Source organism: Carcharhinus amblyrhynchos, unplaced genomic scaffold, assembly GCF_965287045.1.
Source record: "Carcharhinus amblyrhynchos unplaced genomic scaffold, sCarAmb.v2.hapA scaffold_41, whole genome shotgun sequence".
NCBI classification, from domain to species: domain Eukaryota; kingdom Metazoa; phylum Chordata; class Chondrichthyes; order Carcharhiniformes; family Carcharhinidae; genus Carcharhinus; species Carcharhinus amblyrhynchos.
In genome coordinates, this window is record NW_027649782.1 from 3,535,445 (window position 1) to 3,551,446 (window position 16,002).

At 39.8% G+C, this 16,002-nt stretch overlaps 1 protein-coding gene across 1 annotated transcript in view; it reads left to right on the forward strand.

Moving 5' to 3' along the window:
* tmem269 (transmembrane protein 269) overlaps positions 1-16,002 on the forward strand; it is a 104,477-nt gene that overhangs the window by 17,135 nt on the left and 71,340 nt on the right. Inside the window, exon 2 of the mRNA XM_080181506.1 lies at positions 3,074-3,132. Within this exon, the coding sequence (XP_080037632.1) occupies positions 3,108-3,132 (25 nt within the window). The 5' untranslated portion in view covers positions 3,074-3,107. The remainder of the gene's footprint in view (positions 1-3,073; positions 3,133-16,002) is intronic.

The window sequence follows — 16,002 nt, forward strand, 5'->3', positions numbered from 1 at the left end:
ACCTCTTCACTTATCAGCCACATTTTGTTGTTATTTGCAAATCATGCCACTCACATTTAAGTTTAAAGTATTAAGTAGGAAGGGCCCCAACACTGAACCGTGTGAAACATCACTTGAAACTGTTTCTCATCATAAACATCCATCGGCCATTACTCTTTGTTTCCTGTCACTGACTCAATTTTGGATCCAACCTACCAAATTTCCCCTGTATCCCATGAGATCTTACTTTTCTGACCAGTCTACCATGTGGGACCTTGTCAAATGGCTTGCTGTAGATAATAGCTACAGCATTACCGTTATCAATCCTCTTTGTTACTTACTGAAAATTATAAAGTTAGTTCGGCACAATCTTCCCCTAACATAACCCTGCTGTCTATCCCTGATCAATTCATACATTTCTAAGTGACATTCTTTTGTTGCTTATGCTATTCCAACATGGGACTTCCGAATGTGATTTGATTTATTATGGTCACATGTATTAGTATAAAATGAGAAGTATTGTTTCTTGCACACTATACAGTCAAAGCAAACCGTACATAGAGAAGGAAACGAGAGTGCAGTCATAGCTAGGGTGCAGAGAAAAATCAAAATAATGTGAAGTAGATCCAAAAGTCTGATGGCAGCAGGGAAGAAGCTGTTCTTCAGTCACTTGGTACATTTCCTCAGACTTTTGTATGTTCGATGGAAGAAGGTGGAAGAGTGTGTTCAGGGTGCATGGAGTCCTTAATTATGATGGCTGCTTTTCCGAGGCAGCAGGAAGTGTAGACCGCATCAGTGGATGGGAGGTGGGATTGAGTAATGGACTGGGTTTCATTCATGACCCTTTATAGTTTCTTGTGGCCTTGGACAGATCAGAAGCCATACCAAGCTTTGATACAACCAGAAAGAATACTTTCTATGATGCATCTCTAAAAGTTGGTGCAAGTAATAGCAGACATACCAAATTTCCTTAGCCTCCTGAGAAAGTAGAGGTGTTGATGGGCTTTCCTAACAATAGTGACAGCATGGGGGGGGGGACCAGGACAGGTTATTGATGATCTGGACACTTAAAAACATGAAGCTCTCGACTCTTTCTATTTTATTCACATTGATGTAGACAGGGGCATGTTCTCCACTCTGCTTCGTGAAGCCGATGACAATGTCCTTCATTCTGTTGACATTGAGGGAAAGATTGTCATCCAGTTCACCAGATTTTCTGTCTCTTTCCTGTTTTCTTCGCGTGAGATTCGATCCACTACGTGATGTCATCAGCATTCTTGAAAATCAAGTTGGAGGGGAATTTGGCCACACAGTCTTAGGTGTATAAGGAGTATAGCAGGGGGCTAAGTGCACATCCTTGTGGGGCACTGGTGTTGAGGATGACTGCGGAGGAAGTGTTGTTGCCTATCCATACTGATTGTTTTCCGTGTGTCCTAATATATAACTCCTGCTTTCATCATTTACTGAGCAGTTGCCTGTATTGCTGAAACTACCATGTGTATCCTGGTATTTGGTTAATGCAGCAATTGATCAACTAAGACCCCTGTATGAATCAAAGATTTAATTTGTTCCTGTCTGAGTTGTAGAGAGATGATGACTGAATCCTTCTCAAATTTGATCTTTCTGGATAGCAGCATGAAATGCTACAAAGATCATGGCCCATAACCTACTTGGGCATTGTAACTGGAGGTACCCCAAATATGTGCTGGGGAGTCTGTCCAGAAGTCTCCAGCTAAGGATTGCCTGGGAAGTTCAAACTATCATTGGGTAATTGCCTTGCACTAGGAGCTGACCAAAACCATGATATCAAGCACAAACTTCACATAGTTCTGACTGTCTTACTAGCATAGTTATGTAATTATGCAGGAAAATTTAGAATAATTAAAATGGGTAACTAAGGATGGTACAATGGCCAGCACTGTTGCCTTACAATGCCAGGAATCCAGGTTGAATGCCAACCTCGAGTTCCAGTCTGTGTGAAGTTTGCACATTCTTCTCATGTCTGCATGAGTTTCATCCAGATGCTCTGGTTTCCTCCCACAAGGATGTGCAGGCCGCACACATGTGCATGCATATGCATGCACGCATATTCTTGGAGGAACACTGGCCCTGAACTCTCACTATTTCACTTTTAAAAGACCCTTACTCACCAAGTGTTGATCTACCTGCACATAACTGCTTCCAGTCTCTGGTTTTCTCATCTGGCAAACAAAGTGAAGAGCTGGCTTTTCTCTCAGTATTGATCAACACTCTGAATTTTAAAATGAGAAGAGAGATTCACATTGTCAGCTGATGCGGTGGGGCCTAAACATGCTGGCAAGGCCAGGAATCCAGAGATGGGAGGACATTTTTTTAAAGGACACCTCAATCTCCAACTTGAATAAAAGACCTTCCCCGTGGAAACTGGGCACTGCCCACATCACAGCATCATTCCCACTGCACCCCTCCCCCTCCCATTTCTCCTTTTCTAAGGGTAAACCTGATCACATCGTGGTTGAGGAGGATTTTGAAATAGGATTTGCATTAGCATCCTATTTTATTTTGGACCTCTTGTGGTATTTAGCTGCCATTACAGGTTTTGCAGCTAGTGTGGCTGCTCAATGATGGCCAAGGTCTGACGTCTTACTCAGTCCTGTAGTGTCTGCTGAGTTTATCTGCATGCTAATCCAGGGTCGTTAATACTCCACTTAAATTTCACAGAAATCATGATGTTCTCCTCTGTTGTAACTATAAGCAAATTTCACTAGGATCGAGGGATGTGGGGAATATCCTATGAGGAGAGATTAAGTAGTCTTGGTCTGCAGTCTCCAATGTTTAGGATGACAGAGTGGATGCTGCAAAAATGTTTGCCCTGGCTGGGAATCTAGATCACAGTGTCAAATTGGGGGGCAGCAATTAGCAGTGAAATTAAAAAGATTATGAATTTTTGGAATCAACTTAACACCAAGGGCTGTGAATGTTTGGCCATTGAATATACCCAAGATAGATCTCATTACAATTTTGGTTTGACTTCACTTGAGAGGAAAATAGATGTGTTATTGTATGTCAGTTAGTGACTTGATTCCTCACTTTACTACATTTCCTTGTCTTTCAGTAGAAGATTAATCTATTTTACAAGTTGAGGCAAGATGTTTGTACTGAATCCCCCTTCCAGTAAGTACATATTGCCAGTCGTTTAACTTTCAGTTGTAATAAGTAACAGACAAACTTGTCTCTGCTGCCTCTTGAGTTTTTGTTCTCGGTTATTTTTGTTTGGCTTGTCTACATACCCCACCACACCCCTGAATTTTTTTCCAGGAAGTTGTTCATTGGGTTAAATGATGAATCTTATTAGAACATATTGTGCAATTTAATTCCAGATGCAAACAAAGATGAATTACAGAAGGTACTAAAGAAAAAAATCCATTATGTTAATTACTATAAAACACAATACTATCTGAAATGGTGGTCACAAGGACTTGAATTGATATCTGTATATTCAGAGCAAGGACAGAATCAAATTCTGAACCTAGCCAAAATTAGTTTGATTAAATATGGCCTGGATTGAATTTTTCCCTTAATTGTTCTTGAGTAAAATGATTTTAGTTGTTCCACAGCAGTGACCACAGAATGAATTCCCTTACAATTAAAATTGTATTTGGTACAAGTGGGGCTGGGGTCTATGGAATATTACCAAGACATACCCAAGTGGGGGAGCCACTGAGGTGATTGTGGATTGGAAAAAGTTTTAAGCACTTCCTACAAGAATTATCAAAGTCATACAAAGTTTCTGTGGTGTAAACTGCAATAGGAGGGAAGATATTAAAATAGAAAATATATCTTTTGAGGTGAGGAGTCAAGTATGAATATCTTTTAAAAAAGAATTTGAAGAACAATATTGTTGGAAAAGCCTGAAGATTTGCAGTGATGGTTAACAGTGGGTAACATCTGCTTTACAAAGCTTCAATTTTGCTTTACCTTAAATTGATTAGCTAAACCTGAAATGCGCACAGAAAGCAATACAAACTTGTGAATATGCTGACTGTACTGGGGAATGTTATTGTAGAACAATCATTTGCAAGAACACAGAGCAAGCTGACAAATTGCCCTATTTTGATCCCTTATTGGTGTAAGAATATAACAAAATTAAACTCTACATGGTATTACCCATATGCTTACAATGTAGCTTTGCAGTTTTGTATGAAATGTTGTCTTTTTTAATGTAAATCCTGTTAACTGCCATGTGGGTGGATGCACTGATTTTCTTTTCCCCCCCCAAGTTCCCTTAACTTCCAAACGGCAGAACTGAAAAAATAATGAAATGATATAATCAATTTGTTGTTCCTGCATGTGTAGTATTGCTAGCAGATTTTACAAGTGCATAAAAATTAGATTTTTAATGTTGCATGTTATCTCTTTTTTAAATCCATCATTCAGAAAACATTTTTTGTTTATTTAACATCAGTTGGTAACTTTTTTTCCACCTGCTTCTGGTCTTAACAGCGAATGCTAATAACAATATATTATTGAAGTTGCTATCAACTGAGAAGGAACAGAACATACTGTTATACTAGTTAATGTGACATTGGCAACTTAAATTAATGACAATCATTCACGACTCTTATAGTACTGGACTGAGTAATGGTGCCAACTGATTGCTTAGTTGCTGTTTGAAATTTATATTTTTTTGAGGGGAGATTCACCTTTACCATTGCTTTGCGAGTTCTTTTGCCTGAAAATGCATGACATCGAAGCCCTACGTAATTGCATTCTGCAGATCATATACCATTTAAGGCCTGGATAAAAAATCTCAGCCACAATTCAGAGTACTGCTGTAAGAGATCACCTGGAGTAAATGCTTCAGGAATAAGCAGATGGATGGAGATAAAGATGACTTTCTTTCAGAGGGTTCCCTTTGCTTAAGGTTCAAATGACCTTACAGTCAAACTCACACCATTAATTATGTTCCTGTTAAAATTGTAATCTCTCCAGTCCACAATGCCTGGGACTAAGTCATTTCTGAATTTTCTAGAATTTAGAATGATGTTAGAATGTCTTCCCATAAGTGTGTGAAACAGAGCGACACGAGAGTTAAATTTACCTGAAACATAAAGCAATAATAAAGATTGTTTTACATATTCAAATATTCAATTTTTCAGCTCGAATACTGTACTAAAAGGATGCTGCGAGTTGCTTGGGTCTGCTCAAACGATTTCTGGACAATTAGTGGTTCTGAACAGTTTTTGCAAGTTATTTTGTTGAACAATAGCAGTTTTGAGAATCTCTACCCCAAAAACACCCCCCTTCCCAAACCCAACTTCTGATCAATGTCCTTTTTCCTGATTCTGGATCATTCTTTGCAGAATTTGTCCTGTACACATGCTTGATGTGAAGGAAGTCAAAAATTAAGGCTTCCTCAAAACTCACCAATGCAAGGCTCAGCCTCTGTCTCTTTGTTTGAGTCCTTGGAAAAAAGGTTGATTTAGAATTAATAAAGACTGAGGACTAAGACTCCAAGTGAAACCATTATTGGAAATAACCAAGGTCCTTTCAAATTTTTTTGTATACGTCAAAGCTTTAACATTTCCATAAAGATTGATAATTTTTTGAAGAGATTAATTTCCCAAATGATGAATAATTGATTTTCTTTGGACAAGATTTCACATTTTTGAACTTTGCTGCAATAACTCAACATAAAACCAAATATTAATAGACAATTCATACATCTAACTAAAGAAGATACTTTTGTGTAGCTAACTAATGCAAGCAATACACATCTTGCCATCTTTTTGCTATCCACTCCATTTCTAGCAGCAAGTCCAAAGTTATCCCAACTCTCCAGCAGACTTATTTTTCTCCACAGTGCTAGTGACATTAAAAAAACACTTGACTTGAGTCTTCCAGATTTGACTTTCACAAGTAAGTCCTCCTCCTAAATCCCTAAAGTTCTGTCTATACTGTTCTCTTCCTTTCAAACAGAAACAATGTCCCTCGCTATGCCACAACTCTTCCTTTTATTGTGTCACTGGGGAAAGATTTGTAAACTATCAAGACATTTTAAAGCATTATCATCTTGTAAAATCCAGCATTCATAGCACCACAAACTTAGGAATTTTACCTGATGGAACTAACACAGGGATTTCATCTAAGTTACTGTACTCAGAGAAATATTTACCAAACATAGCATGGCAATTTGTGAAAACGTGCATTTCTTTAAATTTAATGGGTGAATCTAAACATAATGTTTAAAGTCAGTAATTAAGTATAATCTTTTTCTTGAAGTCCTGTGCCAAGGAATTTGTTCAAGAAATGCTTAATAAATTGATCTTTATCTGTGTCAGTTGTGACTCCATTGTAAGCGTTGTTACCTCTTGAGGCAAAAAAAAGGAGGAAATGGAAGACCATATGACCTACTTTGCCATGATCATCGCTGATCTGCCTCAACTCCACATTTTCCTGCCCTCTTCTGCAATCCCTAGATTCCCAGAGAGCAACCACAACCTTAAGTATGCTCAACAACAGACTTTCTTGAGGTACGGTTGCAAGGATTCACAACTCTTTAAATTAAGAAATTTCTGGTAGTGTTGTTCTGAATGAGCAGACCTATAACACTCCTGTTCAGGGTAACAATGTCTTCCCTGTCAAGCTCCTTCAAAATCTTGTGCGTTTCAATGAAATCATCTCTTACTCTTTAACTCAGAGTTTAGACCCAGTTGACTCAGTCTCATTGTGGGATAAGCCTTTTCATTCCAGGAACCAATCTAGTGACACTTGGCTCTATTGCCTCCAATCCAAGTATATCCTTTCTTAAATTTGAAGCCCAAAGCTGTGCACAGATTGATTGTCAAAACTCTACAATTATTGCAAGACTTCCTTATTCCTCTACTCAAGCTGCTGCAGTTCCTAGTAATTACGTTTCAAAAGTTGTCATAATGCACTATACAAATGAAAGTTTTTAATGGTCTGAAGAATCTGGGAAAGGCAGCCTGTGTATTCATTTGTGTCCTAACCATGAAGAAATCATATATATGGAACTGCGGGAAAGTAAAAGTTTTAAGATATGGCAAAGTGCAATGTATGACCATTAAGATGTGGAAAGCAATGGATGCCAATAGTGTCCTAGAGAATCACATGTGCAGGGTCAGCTGCTGAAACTTGAGGTTGAGTGGCAGCTGGAGTCGCTGAGCATGTATTCTGCATAGCTCTCAAACTTCATGGATGTGCCACAGAGAGGTGGTCACACCATAGTTTAGGAGCCTGAGCCAGAAAGCAATGGGTAACTGCCAGGGAGTGCAAGAAAATTAGGCAGGTAGCGAAGGAGTCCCCTGGGGCCCTGAGTAAAATCACTTTGAATTTTGGGTACTAATTTTTCAGAGATACTCAGTAGCGCTAGGTTTAAGGTATCATGAGCAGCTTACCAAGAGTGGCTGTACAGGGACGAGGGAGGAATATATGAACATGGTGAAGTAGAAGCAGAAGAAGCCATTCAGCTCCTGGAGTCTGCTCTGTTGTTCGAATGAGCCCATAGCTGATCTGTTTGTTTCAAGTTCTATGTTCCATATCCCTTATAACCTTTAATTCTCGAGGAATCGCTCTATCCCTACCTCCTGAGGCAGAGAATTCCAAAGTAGCACAACCCTCCAGGAACATTCTCGTCTCAAGTGTTCACTTGATGCTCTTTTTCTGCGGTCATCACTCTTACAGTCACAAACCAATAGATCCGATAGAGCCAACCTGTTGTAAGTTGTACAACAGATTCATCAGAATCTTATATTTCAAAACTGGATAAAAAACAATATAGATATATAGATGAGAATGTGGGGGGATGAAAAGTTTGCAGATGACATGATTGACACGGTGGTTAATAATGAAGAAGGTCTGTGTTGCAGAAAAATATAGACGGTTTGATCAGATGGACAGATCAGTGGCAAATGGAAGTTCACCCTGAAAGGTATGAGGTGATGTGCTTTGAAAGGAATAACTCGACAAGGAGGTACTTTATGAATGGCAGGATACTAGGAAACTGGGATATGAGAGCAATTGTCCACAGGCCCCTGAAGGCAGCAGGGCAGGACAGGCATACGGGACACTTGTCTTTATCAGTGGTGACATAGATTATAAGAGCAGGGAGATTATGTTGGAGCCGTACAAAACTTTGGTTGGGCTACAGCTGAAGTACTGTGTGCACTTCTGGTCACCTCACTATAGGAAGGATGTGATTTCACTGGAGAGGGTGTAGAGGAGATTCAGCAGGATGATGTCTGGGTTGGAATATAGGAGTGCTGAAGAGAGGCTAGATGGGCACGGGTTGTTTTCTTTAGAGCAGAGAAGGCTGTGAGGGGGCCTGATTGAGTGTAGAAGATTGAGGGTTTGTGTAAGCAGCGTTCCCTTAGTTGAAGGATCAGTAACTAGAGGGCATAATTTTAAGGTGAGGGGCAGGATATTTAGAGGGGATCTGAATGTTTTCACCCAGTGGGTGGCATGACTCTGGAATGCACTGGATAAAAGCAAATTACTGCAGATGCTGGAATCTGAAACCAAAAGAGAAAATGCTGGAAAATCTCAGCAAGTTTGGCAGCATCTGTAAGAAGAGAAAAGAACTGACGTTTCAAGTCCAAATGACTTTTGTCAAAGGGTCAAAGAGATGCTGCCAGACCAGCTGAGATTTTCCAGCATTTTCTCTTCTGGAATGCACTGCCCGGGAGGGTAATAGAGGTGAGAAACCTTTTTTGAGCTTTTAAAAAGTACATGATGAGCACTTGAAATGTCATAACATTGAAGGCTATGGACCAAGTGCTAGAAAGTGGGTTTAGGGTTGTTTTCAATGTAGACTTGATGGACAGAAAGGCCTGTTCAGTACTGTATGACTCCACCTCCTGCACTTGCCTTATGTGGCTTCCACCCGCCATTTTTAATTTTAAAATTGAGATTGATGGATTATTGGGTATGGTACCTAAGGCCAGTATATGGAGTAAAGTTACCGGTCAACCTTTGAACAACAGAGAACCTTGAATGGAGGTGAGGTGCTAAATGGTCTGCTACTACTCCCAATTTTCTTGAAGTTTTGAGTTAAGAATAAAAGACTATAGATTCAAGGTTAAATGTTGTTTTTATTGTATGTGTCTTCATTTCCATGTCTAGACCATTGCTTCATCTTATATATTAGACTCAGTTATCCCAAATTTTCATTATCCTCCTTGCAGGACCAAGTGCCCCCCTCTTACAGCAGGTAATGGAGGTTTCACTATATTTGCATTTTATCACTAAGTTGTGACTATATCACAATTGCTTTATCCATTTCAAGATAAATCTGGTGTGATGACTAATTGGATTAATGTTCCTTATTGAACAAATTAAAGATCAACCTGAGATATTAATGTTGCATTTTGTAGTAAGATTGTATGTTTGTTTATGATTAAAATACTGTGTGGGTGTGATCATATAGCATAAAAACCTATGCCAGTCTCTTTTACTGAATCTTAATCTTTCTAGGTTTTGTCTTCTAAGCACTTATTAACTTCTTTCTAAATGAATTTGTCAATATCTGCATATAATAAGACAAAACTTACAAGCCCTCTATGAACATAAGAACATATGAACCAATTATTTTCAATATATCCCTTTCATTTTCTGGCAATGATCTTTCATTTATGGCCTCTTAGGATTTGGGGAATCTGTGGAAACAATTTTTCATTTTTATATAATTTTGAAAATCCCTCCTTTTTCCAGTGAGAGGGTGAAAAGCACAACTTTTGAGCCTTTAAGATTTCCCATTCCTGCAGTCATTCCAGTGTAACTTCACTGTACGTTTTTGAAACAATTAGTGTCCTGATAATAGAGTCTGTAACATCTCTCAATGCTCCCAACTTGGCCTAGCCCCTCCAAAATCACTTTCTTGCCTTTGTATTCATTACATCTATTTGCCTTGCCATACACTTTGTATCTTCCCTCCCACCATTTAAAGATCTATGCCCCTCAGATCTCTGTTTCTTCACTCTTAATAACCTCACTATGAGTGTGTTCTCACTTCCACTGATTCATTTTCCCAAAATGTATGACTGTCCTTTTGCTGTTTTCTCTGTTTCTCTGACTTTGATATTGTTTCAAATAACCAGTAGACAGAAAACAAATGAAGTTGCAGCACGGATCCAGATGCATAGTATTATCCATAACCCACTGATCTGAAAGACATGTCCTGCTCTGCTTTCTGTTCCCCTGACAAACTCTACATTTAATACATTCCCTTTAATACCATATGGCATTACCTTTTTAAGTTATTCTATATCAAATGCCTTGTGAAAATACAAAGTACAGCTTCAGTTAACATTCCCTTTATCTGCATAAACTGTTTTTATGAAAAAAAGCTAAATTTACCGTGCTTTACAGTCCATGTTGGCTGTTTCTAATTAAACTATGTTCTTCCGAGTGTGTAGTCATTTCACCCTACATTATGATATGAGACAATATTTTCTTCATGATTTCTCCCAGAATTGTGCTGAGGCAGGACTTGTATCTGGCTAATTATCCCCCCCATAGACCGTGCTGAAGTTCAGGCGCTGATTCATATATTCATGGCATGTTCCAGTCTCTCCAGATTTAGGAGTTCATCCATTTGGGGACAGGGAGAAGGGAGTATGTTATTTATGGATTTAAATATCTCCAGTAACTTGAAGGGCTAAGGATCAGAAAGCAACAATTTAAGAAAGTAGGTGAAAGTTTTAGATGACCAGTGGGTGGAGATGCAACTCAGCATCACAAGCAGTTCAATTACCTTATCAATTCAAACAACTTAAGAGCCAGTTATACCCAAGATTCATTGCTCTAGTCATATTTGCCACTTGCAACTGTGTTGACATGTTTCAACAGCAAGCATATCACTGCTGTGGAAATACTTTAGGCCCATTTACACATCTACTCAACCCTGAGAGAATGCAGGCCACTAAAAGACTTACTCTTCTATCACCAACAAACCAGATGACCAATTTATGAAATTGGAGATTTACAGCATAGAAATGGGCCCTTCGGCCAAACTTGTCCATGCCGCCTTTTTTTTGAAACCACTAAGCTAATCCCAATTACCCACATTTGGCCTATATCCCTCTATACCCATGTAACTAACTAAATGCTTTTTAAAAGCCAAAATTGTACCTGCCTCTACTACTGCTTCTGGCAGCTTTTTCCAGACACTCGCTGCCCTCTGTAAAAAATTGCACCTCTGGACCTTTTTGTGTATCTCCCTTCTCACTTTAAACCTATGCCCTCAAGTTTTAGACTCCCCTACCTTTGGGAAAGATGTTGACTATCTAGCTGATCTATGCCCCTCATTATTTTATAGACCTCTAAAAGATCACCCATAAGCCTCCTATGCTCCAGGGAATAAAAGTCCCAGTCTATCCAGCCTCTCCTTTATAATTTAAGTCCCGGTAGCATCCTAGTAAATCTCCTCTGTATTCTTTCTAGTTCAATAATATCTTTTCTATAGTAGGGTGACCAGAACTGTACACAGTATTCCAAGTGTGGCCTTAATAATGTCTTGCACAACTTCAACAAGATGACCCAATCCCAACTCCTGCATTCAATGTTCTGACCAATGAAACCAAGCATGCTGAATGCCTTCTTCACCACCCTGTCCACCTGTGACTCCACTTTCAAGGAGTTATGAGCCTGTATCCTAGATCTTTGATATATAACTCTCCCCTACACCCTACTGTTAACTAAGTCCTGCCTACCAAAATGCATCATCTTGCATTTATCTAAATTAAATTCCATTTGCCATTCATCCGCCCACTGGCCCAATTGGCCAAGATCCTGTTGCAATCCTAGATAACCTTCACTGTCCACTATGCCAGCAATCTTGGTGTCATCTGGAAACTTCCTAATCATGCCTCCTAAATTCTCATCGAAATCATTAATATAAATAACAAAAGTGGACCCAGCACTGATTCCTGAGACACACCACTGGTCACAGGCCTCCAGTTTGAAGAACAACCCTCTACAATCATCTTCTGTCATCAAGCCAATTTTGTATCCATTGAATCCTGTGAGATTTAACCTCCTGCAGCAACCTACCATGTGGTACCTTGTCAAAAGCCTTGCTAAAGTCCATATAGACAATGTCAACTGCACTGCCCTCATCTACTTTCTTGGTTACCCCTTCAAAAACTCAAATTTGTGAGACAAGATTTTTCACTAATAAAACCATGCTGACTGTCCCTTATCCATTGTTGAGTCTCTAAACACCTATAGATCCTGTCTCCCAAGAATACTTTCTAACAACTTACCACAAAGGTGTTAGGCTCACTGGCCTATAGTTTCCAGGTTTTACACTTCAGCCCTCCTTAAACAAAGGCACAACATTTGCCACTCTCCAATCTTCTGGCACTTCACCTGTGGCTGTCAATGATTCAAATATCTCTGCTAGGGGACCCACAATTTTCTCCATAGCCTCCCACAATATCCTGGGATACACTTCATTAGATTCCGAGGATTTATCTATCTTGGTGCGCATTAAAGACTTCCAGCACCACCACCTCTAATATGTACATTCCTCAAGACATCACTGTGTATTTCCCCAAGTTCCCTAACGTCCATGCCTTTCTCAGCAGTAAATACCTATGAGAAATTTTCATTTCATTTAGGATCTCGCCCATCTCTTGTGCCTCCACACATAAATGACCTTGTTGGTCCTTAAGAGGCCCTACTCTCTCCCTAGTTATTCTTTTGCCCTTTGTGTATTTAAGAGCTCCCCCCACCCCCACCAAACTAGTTTCAACCCTCCTAAGTGGCTCTAGCAAATCTCCCCACCAGGATCATAGAATCATAGAAACCCTACTGTGCAGAAGGAGGCCATTCGGCCCATCAAGTCTGCACCGACAACAATCCCATCCAGTCCGTAATCCCAAATATGTACCCCGCTAATCCCTCTAACCTACACATCCTGGGATACCTAAGCAGCAATTTAGCATGGCCAATCCACCTAACCCTCACATCTTTGGAGGATATTAGTCCCCCTCCAGTTCAGGTGTAACTCGTTCCTCTTGAACACACCATCCCTGCCCCAGAAGTGATCCCAATGATTCACAAATCTAAATCCTTGCCCCCTGCACCAGCTCTCATCTGCCTAATCTTACTCTCCTAGCACGCGGCATCGCAGTACTCCTGAAATTACTACCTTCAAGGTCCTGCTCTTTAGTCTTCTGCCTAACTGTGTATATTCACACTTCAGGACCTCGTCCCTTTTCCTATCCGTGTCGTTGGTACCAATGTGTATAATGACCTCTGGCTGCTCACCCTCCCCCTTAAGAATTTAAATGAGGAGTGAGACAAGCATGCTGGAAGCAACACAAGACTGAAAATGAAATTTTGTTACAACCAGTAACATTGTTTTAAAGTTGACTAAATTTACTGAAATCTCAAGGTTCCATGGTTTTAATAAATAACATTTACTATAGAAGAATCAACAAACGAAGCACAAAATACTATTTCTGCTGTTCTCAACAACTTTCAGAATTAACATGTTAAATCTGATTTGAGGTTTATCATAAACTATAAATTGCATGGTAACTGGCGGAGACAACTAAGGCTGACATCACAAATGGGCTCCACAGTCCACTCAAATTGTAATAATCATACTCTTTCACTAAGTCCTTCAAATGCTTGTCTTTCTCATGAGGAATTTTAGCTCCTCCTTCTATGAGCTAGTCTGATCCCCAGCAAAGTGAAATCAACTCGAGTTGAATGGGCACTGTCTTCACTGCAAATGACACACATCTGCAGAACTCCCTCTGGATGAGATTGATCCAACACTCTTCAGTAATACACACAGCTGCAGCAACTTATTCTGTTTTGCCTATTCTCAGCTTCTCAACTTCTGGACCTAGCCTTTTCTTGAGTCTTTAGTTTGTATGTTCTGCTCTAGTGGGCAAATGCTCAGCTTGGATGTAAACTAGGTGTAAAGTGTCCTTTACATCTTTAAACAAGATTTCAATTTATAGAACATTACAGAGCAGTACAGGCCCTTAGGCCCTCGATGTTGCACCGACCAGTGGAACGAATCTAATGACCCTCTAACCTAAACTATTCCAATGTTATCCATGTGCCTATCCAATGACCATTTGAACGCCCTTAAAGTTGGCGAGTCCACAACTGCTGCAGGCAGGGCATTCCACACCCTTACTACCCTCTGAGTAAAGAATTTCCCAACCTCAAGTTTTTGGTTTCCTTAGAGAACCATGTTGTGATTTCATGTTGTACCTAGTTCGAACAGGGTCACTTTAAAAAAATTGGTCATGTGATGTACTGATGAAGTCATTAGTTAGGCAGGCTAATAGTCTATTCTAGCAGCCTGAGAGTGAACACCTTTGCAATAAAGCTCTTGTTTGTTTTGTACCGTTGTGGTCTGTAAGCCTCTCCTTAAAAATACCACAAAGAAACTAGTGACCAGGCAGTTTAAACACCTAACAAAGAACTACAGAAATCTAGTGGAGTGAGAAAAATCATTAATCCATGCTGTAACCATCCAAAAAGGTTTAAGATGATCAAAATATTACTACACCAAAGCTGGCAATGGAGGGGTGCTGATTAATAGCAGCAGCCATTGAAGGAATCAAAATTTAAACAAACGTTTTGGTGAAAATGGCATCAAAAGCTTGCCACGTGCTCTGCCTGAAAAGTTCTGAAAAGCGCTCCCTCTACAGTGAGTAGCAAGTAAAGTAATAAATACCCTGCAACATGTTAATAGCTAGAGGAGTTTTGCAACATCCCTTACAAAACTCAAAGGAGCAGGCTGAGCTTTTTACAATAAAGAGCTAGCGCTAAAAAGCTTTGTGGTGCATTTGTGCTTTCCAGTAATAAAAATAGGAGGAATTTTTGGTACCATGGGACCTTATGATGAAAGCACCGATAGCTGGAGCCCATACAGTAAAGGATTTGAATCCTTTGTCCAGGCAAACAAATTTTGCCAGACATTGTAGTCCCAACTTTCCTAAGCACAACTGGGGTTTTGGGGGACTTTCAACCTCCTGTGGAGTCTGATAAACCAGAAAAACCAAGCTCAAACCTACGGCAAGATTGTGAAGATACTGTGGGACCATTTCTTGTGAATCAATCACACAAGGCGTAGATACTTTAAGTAAGTTAGCTGAATTCTGTGAATTTGGAGATGTCTTGAATGACACCATTAGAGACAAACTTGTGTCTAGGTTAAGAAGCAAAGCTATCCTGAAAAGTCTGGTAATGGAAACCAACATTGTCAGTACATACATATACAATTAACCATCATTAATCAACTCTCCATGGGAATGCTGAGTCATCAACAATAATTGAAGAAGTCCAAAACATTCCTTTAACTGCAGGACAAGTAAAGAAGTATACCAGAAATGATCGAGTACTGTCAGAACTTATGGCAAGACTGCAGGAGCAAACCCGGAATTGAAGCCATTTGTCACCGAAGATTTGAACACTCTGTTCAGGCTGATTGTCTACGCCGGGGAACCGTTCCACTATTGTTAAGGAAGTATGTTCTAAACCAATTTCATGATTGTGGGTTAGTAAAGAAGGAGGAGATAACAGAAGCTATTTTGCTGGCCAGGGTTCACTGGCAACATAGCGGAGAAAGCAAATATGTGTTCAGCCATTGCTGGAAATGGTGCATCGCAGTCATCACCATGAAGCGGTCTGGGAATGATATCTTGCAGTCAGCATCATGGGAAAACAGCTAACTGAAGTGCTAGAGATAGTAAAAGTCAGAGCCAATGTGAGTGATAAGTAATTATAAAAGTAGTAAGGTTAGGTAATTTGACGTAGAATTAGACAAGGAGACTAAGTTATGGTAAGACGAGCTTTTAAGACTAAGAGGAGAATCTTACCAAAAAAATGGCAGTGTTTCTGGCGAGAAAGCGGACATGCTTCTGTCCAGAGAAACACTTTGGTTTTCTCTCCACATCTTCCACTCTGCCTGAAAAATTCAAGGCAGATGTTTCAACTCATTTTGCAGGGGGTGGGGCCTCAACACTGAGTGCAATCTTAAAAGGGCACCTCAATCAT